Consider the following 9,872-nt stretch of genomic DNA (forward strand, 5'->3'; position numbering starts at 1 on the left):
AAGGAGGGAGGGAAATAAGAAAATTTAAGAGGGTTTCTCTGATACCATGATATGGAATGGAATTCAAATATTCTCATTACCTTGAATGTACAATACAATGAATATAAATACAAACAATAAAGGCACATGGACCGGATATGATAAGCTATTACTGATATACAACAATTGGGCTTATACACAAAGGCTAATATATAAACAAACAAATTAACGACTATTAACTAGGAGCATCCGTTTTATTAGTGAATTTTTTTCATAAAAAGTCATTATATCTCCATAATACGAGAGTTATTTAAATTTGCTTATTTATGTGTTGTTCGTATAAATTGTCTATCTATAATTGGTTGAAACTTATTGGATAAACTCATTGAAAAAGCACATGGCAAGAGTTTGAAAACAAAATGTGTTTGAAAAACTTTTTACAACAGCCTTTTCAAATTTCATTAGCTTATTAGATCGAAAAAACTCCTAAAAACTTCTATTATGAACACTTTAATACACTTGTGTCGAATTATTAAGGTCTTACTAATCCCAAGTTTAAGATGCTTACATATAGTCTTCCTCAAGATAAAAAAAATTATATATATACACTGAAAGATTATTAAAAGACCAAAAACTCTTGACGTCGCGATACCTAACGTTCTGATTTAAACGAAACTGAGAAATGGTCGCTAAATCATTATAAATTATTAATGTTAAACTAATATTAAAAACAATTAAAAATATTATACACTAGACAAAATTTAGAATTGACTCTTAATTATAAAAAGAAAACTCAATAGTTATATAAATTGGAAAAAAAAAACTGCACATGTTTCATCCAACCACTCCATCACATTATATTAGTATCTTCTAGTACAAGTTGAATCGTTTACAGCCAGCCTACATGCATAAGTCCTCAATCAGTACCTTCACTTTTTAAATTCAATGCGTATAGTAAGCCAACTCCAACTCCGATGGCTTTCCTTTTCTTATTCAACGTGACGACTTACAACAAGACGTCAAACACGCTAGCACCACCGTCTCCGTAACTTCCTCCTTTGACGTTATATAAATATCCTCTCATCCAAAACCTGCAACTATCTTCTCTCTCCATTGATTAGTGATTGATCAAGACTAGTGTTGACAGTGTGTCCGAAGATAGAGAAATATAGCGATGGCAGGTGGTGGAGTATTGGAGGTGATGCTAGTGGATTCCGAAGGCATTAGAGCAAAAAGGTTTCTCGGTAAGAATAAGATCTATCACTAGTATACTGTATTTACCAACTGAGTTAAGGGAACTGGAACTTCAATTCCTAATGTGGGTTTTTGTTTTTGTTTTTGTTTTTGATTTCAGGTTGTGTAGTTTGTTGCAGTACTTCGGCTGTTAATAGACCGTATGTATGTGTTGAATACGGGGATAAAAAGCGCGTAAGCAAAGTCGCTCAAGGTAGGGCTTAATTAAGTATGTCGAATAACGTTTTCATTGTTTTTATTGCATTTATTGACATGAAAAAGATGGAATAATTGGAATTAATGTAGGAAAAGGGAAGAAATCCATATGGGAACAAAAGTTCGAGTTTGTGGTTGACTATCCAACGGATGAAAAGAAGTTGGATCAAAAGCTTGTGTTTCGTGTCATGGACAAACATAAACTTTCCGATGATGGATATGTTGGTGACGCTACGTAAGAACGTTAAAGACTAATTTATTATTTTGTTTGTCTTAGTTTTATTTATATAAGCTTTGCTTTAGCATAAGATATGTGACCAATTACATTGGACTGAATGGGTGTATATATAGGATTCATGTAAAGGATGTTGTTTTAATGGGGATGGAGAAAGGGGATGCAAAGCTCGGAAGTCGGAAATACAGGGTGGTCCGGGAGGACAAATCTTACACCGGCGATATATCTGTGGGAGTTACTTTCAAGGTGTGCATTCGTTGACACTTTTGTATATTTAAATTTCAAACAAATTGTTTTTTAGTTTTAAAACCAACCACAATATACATCAAGTCATTATATTTTGATTTTTTTTTTTTTTTTTTTTTTTTTTTTGTTTCTTAACTACTATATATTTTTGAAAAATCTTATATGCGACCACTATGGCAATCTATTGTATGTTTAACATGTGTTAAAACTAACATGGTTTCTCGTATACCTACATGATATCATATGTATTTCCTAAAATAAAATCCAACTTTCTGATATGATTTCTCATTACCTACGTGATATGCGTATAACCTGCTAAATTGGCAAAAAAAATCACTTTAGAAAGTAAAATATTATTTCATGAACCACATATGATGTCAACGTAGGTAAATGAAAAGTAATGTGTCACTTTATAACCTTCCAAGTTGTAAATAGGTGGTTATATAGTGAAATTTCTTTAAAAAATGGGCGATTTTTATTGATCAAAATAATATATGGTGCTTAAACCACAAAATGATCAAAATATAGTGACTCTAATGTATATTATCCTTCCTAATTATATTAAATAATCTATTTGGAGGAAATTCTCCCATTTATTTATATTGATTAAATTATACAAAATAAATAATTAAATATGCTTGGAAAATAAAAACTCTATCTATATCGTGCAGAGAAAAGATGGAGTGAATAATGATGGTGAAAGGAAGGAAAGCCTTGTTAATAATGAGGAGGGTACAAAAATGGCAACGGCATAATGTCTTTGATCATTTAAGGCTGTGGTCTTGTGGATAACTAGTTTTTCTTGTTGCTAAAGACTTAAATTTGTAGGTTTTAAGATAATATTGTCGGATAAAGGATAAAGTCAATTAGAAGTTCGTTGGGTTTGAGTGTGTAACTAGTTTTTCTTGTTGAAACAAGTGCCCGTAATTATTTTCAATTTAGTTATGCTTCTAAAACAAAAACTCGAAACGTTTGTTTATCCAACTTTTGATGATTAATAAACAAAAAATCAGACGTCTTTTGCAATCCAGCAACTTTATTTTATTATGTGAGATTACATTTAATCACTTCAAGTTAAATGTAATCTTGATGAACATTATTATTTTATCTTTTATAGATCGAATGTGATTTTGTAAAAATAACAAGTTTTTTTTTTTTATAAAATATATATAAGTGTTATAAAACTTCGGCTTTTGTATGATGAACTTATAAAAATTGCAAAAGCCCTGTACCTTTTATTGAAGTCTCTTCTACTGAACACTTTTTTGGAAAAACTTTATTATTCAACCTATGTTTTTGATTTGGAATATTCCTTAAACTTTATGAAAGTTCTAAAAAATGAGACGTGCTCAAAGAGTAAAGATTTTGAAATATTTTGACAAATGATATACCTTAAAAACTAAAGAGTAAATTACACAAATTGTCCTTATGGTTTTATGGTTTGTAATAGTTTTTTATTTAATTTCCCTCTATCAAAACCACGAGATAATAGATATCTTATACCACAACCTTTCCAAGAGTTTGAAACCATTTTCTCGACCCCATCTCACTATACCATCGAGGCATCCATAGTGCTAGTTGAATTCAACATCGGCATGGAAATCAACCACTGTCTTAGTGAACCGCCTGCATGGAACTCAACCAACACTGCCATCTCCGTGAACCACCCGTCATCACCCTGAGTAGCCGGAGAACCTACTTTCTCAAGTATATGTTGTTAGAGGCAACATACCTTTCAGATCTTGGTATGAATTAAGAGACAACTAAATAACAAATAAATAAATGTTGAAAAAATATATAAGGCTAAAACTATTTTTTTTTCTAATGGAACAAAAGACACAACAAAACAAAGTTTAAGGAAGAGTGAGTTTTACAAAAAAAAAATTAGAGACCAAGCAAATAAATTACCTCAATGATAAGTACCATTCATGTAATTTACTTGAAAATTAGTTTCTGAATATGATCTTTTCAGGTTTCCATTTTAGAAAAGAATCCAACAAAAGTGTAAAAATAGATTTTCTGCAAATATTAAAAACTATATATATATATATATATATATATATATATATATAGAGAGAGAGAGAGAGGTTCAAATGTTTCTCACATCTATTATGTGTTAGAATGCACCAATAAAAATTTAGTAAAAAATTAAATTATTATTTAATCAAATAAATATAGATATTAAATGATTTCCATAATTAGATGTATATTAAATGATATCTATAATTATAATTTTTTTATGGAAACTAATTAAATTCGTCATTAATATCAGCAATAATATTCTTTCAGAATGAATTCGCATCTAGTTTTTCATGTATGAGTTCGTATTTTGTTTCATGACTCACTCACTCAAAATAGAACAAAGTTGCCAAGAATATGGAGAACAATAGTGTATTCTACTAGAATGAAAGTTTATTCTAGAAGAATGAAAATATATTGTAACAGAATGAGAGTGTATATTCAATGCAACTTTGTTGTATTTCAAGTGAGTAGGTCCATAAACAAAACACAAACCTATACATGAAAACCTAGTTGTGAATTCATTCTGAAAGAATGTTATTGTTAACATTAATGACGAATTAAACTAGTTTTCATAAAAAATAGAATTATTATATATATATTAAAATTGTGGAGAAAAGGAACAATTAACTTGACACATTTTGTCCAGCTTTCGTCCATTGAATTACATTTTCGGTCCCTTTATATTTGTTTGTGTGTCACTTCTTTAATTTATATATATTAAATAACAGAATTGGTCCCATGTCTATTTATGGTTGGTATCTTGCGGATGTTTTGTGTATATATTAAGGAAATGAAAGTTAGGAACAGTACCTGACCAGGGCACTGTTCCTCGGGTCACCATATGGTTAGGCTTTTTGTTCCCGATCCTTCCGCTCACTTTATCTTCCTGGTTTCCACTCCACCGCTTTATTCTCGATTCTTCTTCATCCTCTCATATTCTCTTCATTCACGTTTAGTCCACCGCCATACTATCCTCGCCTTCTCTGCATCACAATTGTTTCAACCGTCTTCTCGCCATACTATCATAAGAATACCAATCCACCAGGGTCGGCCGCCATCTATCCCGTTGCCGCCTCAACCTGATATCGGTCTTCTCGACCGAACGACCCGTGACACACCCACAAAAACATCAACCGTTGTCATACACGATGTCTTCCATGACGTTCTTCCTATTTTTTGTTCAAGGTACGGTTTTCGATTTCTCCTATCGACGAAGTTATTCAATGGAAATTGTAATTTATTACTGAATCGATTCTTCCAATTGATGATGCAGGGCGGAAAAGGTCAACTGAGGCACCTGTGTTGTCATTCTCAAAGCTTCTCAGAGGTTTGTTTATTACACATAATTGCCCCTTTTTCATGAATCCACGTGCATCTTCACTGATTGGGATATCTCCTTCTGTGTCTTCTATTTACACGAATTGCTTGGTTAAGTCCACGCATCCACCGTTTCCATGATCATCTATCCTACTATAGAAATCGAGCTTCTGCAACATCTTCGCTCTAAATATCAGTTCTTCAGATTTCTCATGTGTTCTCCATATTCCAGTTTTGAAGTTCTACGTATCGTCAACCAAGCCTTCGAGGGTCGATTACAAGTCGCCGCTCCGTTTCAGGTGATTTTTTTTCTCATATTCTTCTTCAGTTTTCGTTTAGGCTTTACCCATTTTGGGTAAATCACCCCGTCAAAGGTTCGTTTCCAATCATCTGCTATTCCACAAGGCACCAGGTGCGTATCCGTTCGTTCCTTTTTCACCTGTCATTACAAACTTTGTACACTACTACCCTTCACGACTTTGCCTCTTCCTGCTGCCCCAATGTCTAAATACCTAACTGTTGGTTCGAAATTCCTCTTGGGTTTTAGGCGGATTTTGAGACAGAATAAAAGGATGCAATAGGATACAAATTTTATGCCAAACGACAAGGTCAGTAAATCATATCCATGACTAAACAATTTGCATTTGAGTTGATAAATAGATTTTCTTTCCACCTTCAATAGTTCATATTTGGTCAATACACTTACTTGATTGTATTAGTTGAAATGTGTGTGCTGTTGCACCATAGGTGTTTGATGAAATGTTTACACCCTCCTTTGTCATCATTAAACTGATTATTCAAGCACCTTTTATGTTGGATATGTTAGGGTTAGTAGTGGAGATCTGGATACCAACTTGGATCGTGATATCACTTTCCGAACTGATATTTCTACCCTATGCCTGGGTTACAAGAAATTCAGCCTAGGATAATCCAAGTGGACACTTACGTTTCTAGGCACTAAAACGTAAGCCAATATGCTAAAGGGTTCTGTGAATGTGTGATGAAAAACGAGAGCTCAAGAACGTCACCCCCTTCTGGAAAGGAAGAGTTGTTTATATATTAAACACGATTAGGGTTTCATTAAGGTTGGGCCGTCATTAGTTGCTTTGGAAGCAAGTAATATTAATCCGGATTAGGGTTACCAAAACTAACGAGTTTCGTTAGTTTTACCATAATCACCCTCAAGAAATTGAGTTTTCCATTATGTTCCCACATGCAAAATTCGGTGAGGTTTTTGGGACCCCAGCCAGGGGCTCTGCCCCTTGGACCCCGCTAGGGGCGCTGCCCCTTTGGAAACCCCGGACCCCCGACTAGTCGTCGAACCGGCTTCTGATTCGATCTTATACATGCGTGCACTCCGCACAACCCCGTACATATATTAGAGTACAAATCATGAATCCCCTTAGCTCACATGTTAGTTCCAGTTACTTAAAATGATATGGTGACACTAAATCACCAACATTTTACTCTATCAAAGCTACATATTCAACTTACTTCTTAGTTTGGTTTTTTTTTCTATATCAACTTGTATGTCAGACATGGAAAGATTGAGCTTTTTCTTAACACTTTTTGTGTGTGTGAAAAACAGTAATCAACAGATGGGAGAGTTGAAGATTGGTAGAGGAAGGCAAAGTGAAGTACATAGGCTTATCAAAATCATCTGTTTCAACAATTAGAAGGGTTCATGCTGTTCATCCAATTACATCAGTCCAAAATGAGTGGTTATTATGGACAAGAGATTTGGAAGATGAAATTATTCCTATTTGCAGGTTTTTCTCCTTTCAGTATTTTATTTTTCCGATATTTATGTTACATAATAATACAAACCCAGATGGATAACAAATGTTGTTTAATATTAATTCATTCAGGTATATCTTTTGTAGACAAACCTGTAATGATATCCGGTAAGAATAAATAAATGCACACAAGTTCCAGTGAAGATCACAATTCTGACTGGTGTGACTGCTACCACCTTGGCATTTGCCATGGATGCTGAACAACTTGTAGGGATGGTATGTGACATTCTTTTTCTTTAAACAATACCATAGGTATAAATTTTTTACAAGGTGTTTAAGTTCATTTATATTCCAGATTATACTTATATACACACCAAGACAATAATTTAGAAGGAACATAGATTAGGCTGCATTGATTAAAAATAAACCATAAATACTATAAATAACCTTTTATGTATTGCAGGAATTAAAAATATAAAATTAATATCTATAACATTAGTTCTTATGATTTAAGCATGAGAATGATAAGATATGAAGTTTGTAGCATTCTATTACTTAATAGCTTTATCATTCTTTTTCATATTTTTCTCTTTAGGTTGTTATACGTAATGAGCTGTAATTACATGGTGCAGTGGACAATAGCTATAGTAAGTCTAGATTATGACAATAATCTAGATAAAAGTTTTTGTGGTGAAGTAGTGGCCAAATGGTTAATAGTTCTTATTAGAAAAAGAAAGAAAATTTTGCTGCATCATGGTTTTAATAAAAAAAATATTTCTATCAATGCAGGTATTACAAACTGGAAAAAGATTCCTCATTGTTCAAACATAAGCTCAAACACATTAGAGGAGGAAGGGGCCATACATTCCAAGTATTTCCATGGCATCCACACGTTCTATCTCATGAACCTTATCACACCTGATGATCTAGCCCGCTTTTGGAAAACATACAATCAATGTAAGTTTTATCTACTTTTTTAGGAACCCAGAGTATTGGTGAGTGGTTCCAAAAGAACTACTCTGATGAATAATCGAATGCTCTATTGTTAGAGTTATTGACTTCTCACTGCATCATCATTTTTTTACTTTCGATGAATGTAACTTGCGATTTAAGATATTATGTAGGTTGACAAAAAATAACCAATTTCAATTGTATATATTAGATAACGAAAATTTCGAATGCACATATAGCAAGTCAAATTAGTTTATTTGAAAAAGTTTGATAAGAAAACATAAAGTTCAAGTGGTTAAACAATAAATTTGTGCAACATATAACGTCTTTTTTTTGTAGTATGTTTTTTATTAAAGAACAAAGTTTCAATCATACCACCAGATCTGTACTTTTTTCATTATATAAAAATGAAAGATACAGGTTCCAAATTATGCTATCACCTATGTTGGGAATGGAGGATGTTGTGAAAACTGTAGTGGGTAGAGCCGAGCCACATAACTAGGTTTGTAAATTTTTAAATTGCATATTAGATAAAAAAAAATACAATATTAACAACAAATTTCAATGAAATATCAATGTATAAATACTCGAATCGTTTTTAATGATTTTTTAGTAAAGTTGTAAACTTTTCTGATTTTTTTATTTTTAATTTTTTTTATTTATTATTTTTTTTCCGATTTCGAAGAAGATGATACCTACCGATTCTTCCTTATTTTTTTGAAGGGTATGGTAGCAGTAGAAAGGCTGAAGAGGGTTAAGGCGGTGGTAAAAGAATCCGATGCTAGCTTCTACCTACATGCCCGGTATGTTCTCTATTTACATACAATAGGATGTATTTTACATTTTTTTTAATGGGTGAAACGAATCCTACTTTATCATTTTGGAATGTATGGTTAGAATTGAATCTGTAATACTGCACTTTTATTTCTTTTCATTATTGTAGATTTTGTCCTGTCACTGGATACTACTATCAACCTGCCCTTTTGATCGGTTAAAGCCAAAGGCACAGGCAACATCTTAATAGGATTGTTGAATTCAAATTCAATGGAATTGCAGGAACTTGCTTTTACTTCATCGTTATTTGTATTAGATACGTTTGAGTGTTGTTTATTCAAGTACAAGTAATCTGTTATTTCTGCATTTAATTTTAGTTAAATACAATAAATAGCAACCTACTTTCATAACTATGTCTATTGTTTGATCCTCCTGTTATAATATAATACTTCAACATTGATTCCAATCCACATGCACCATTCCAACCCACACAACACCATTTCTGACCAGCGCAACGCGCTGGAATGCATCTACTTATAATTATGGATATTATTTAATATAAATATAATTATGCAAATCATTTAATATCTATCTTTATTTAATTAAATAATTATTTAATTTACTAAATTTATATTGATGCATTCATAAATATATATATATATATATATATATATATATATATATATATATATATATATATATATATATATATATATATACCAAGTGAATCATCCCCACGTGTATTGTGTGGCCCTACGTAAAATTTAGATATGAGAAACCGTTGTATTAAATGTTCGAAAAAGCTTATTTCAAAAGAGACACATATTGCACAATTTTCATTTGTTTTTGATAAAGATCGAAAAAGGTTGAATGTTCAGCAGCTCCTTAGGATCGGAAAGTGACCCAGATTGAAACCAAGGTCTTTTATTTGACCCAACACCAAATAATAATATGCCACCCCTCGCCCATGTAATGACATCTTTTTCTGTGGGTGCAATGCAGTTTAAAAAAATAAGAGTAAAGTATATGAATGTCCCTATGGTTTGGGTTAATTTGTTCGTTTGTCTCTAACTTATTTTTTTAACTTGAAAGGTCCTTACTATTTGTTTTTGTTACGCGTTTGGTCCTTACTATTTTTTTTATTACGCACGTGGTCTATGTCT

The 9,872-nt window shown here is 32.3% G+C and overlaps 1 protein-coding gene and 1 long non-coding RNA gene across 2 annotated transcripts; both read left to right on the plus strand.

Annotated features, from left to right (window-relative positions):
* The first annotated feature begins 901 nt into the window (after positions 1 to 901).
* On the plus strand, positions 902 to 2,935 carry LOC145113288 (elicitor-responsive protein 1-like). The gene is made up of 5 exons (XM_079049398.1): positions 902 to 1,223; positions 1,334 to 1,426; positions 1,519 to 1,663; positions 1,780 to 1,909; positions 2,581 to 2,935. The coding sequence occupies exons 1-5, from the start codon at positions 1,154 to 1,156 to the stop codon at positions 2,662 to 2,664; spliced, it is 522 nt and encodes a 173-aa protein (XP_078905524.1). The 5' UTR covers positions 902 to 1,153; the 3' UTR covers positions 2,665 to 2,935.
* Positions 2,936 to 7,780: 4,845 nt separating this feature from the next.
* Positions 7,781 to 9,036, plus strand: LOC145114265 (uncharacterized). The gene is made up of 3 exons (XR_013710960.1): positions 7,781 to 7,941; positions 8,659 to 8,738; positions 8,879 to 9,036. It is a non-coding gene; the product is annotated as an uncharacterized LOC145114265 (long non-coding RNA).
* The last annotated feature ends 836 nt before the right edge of the window (positions 9,037 to 9,872 follow it).

The sequence above is a fragment of the Lactuca virosa genome, chromosome 5 (assembly GCF_052849685.1).
Source record: "Lactuca virosa cultivar CGN04683 chromosome 5, Lactuca_virosa_CGN04683_v6, whole genome shotgun sequence".
Taxonomy (NCBI): domain Eukaryota; kingdom Viridiplantae; phylum Streptophyta; class Magnoliopsida; order Asterales; family Asteraceae; genus Lactuca; species Lactuca virosa.

Coding starts and splice junctions, on each gene's coding strand:
- LOC145113288 (XM_079049398.1), top strand. CDS start 1,154: ATGGCAGGTGGTGGAGTATTGGAGGTGATGCTAGTGGATTCCGAAGGC. Junction 1,224..1,333: donor TAGAGCAAAAAGGTTTCTCG/GTAAGAATAAGA, acceptor TTTTGATTTCAG/GTTGTGTAGTTTGTTGCAGT. Junction 1,664..1,779: donor GGATATGTTGGTGACGCTAC/GTAAGAACGTTA, acceptor GTGTATATATAG/GATTCATGTAAAGGATGTTG.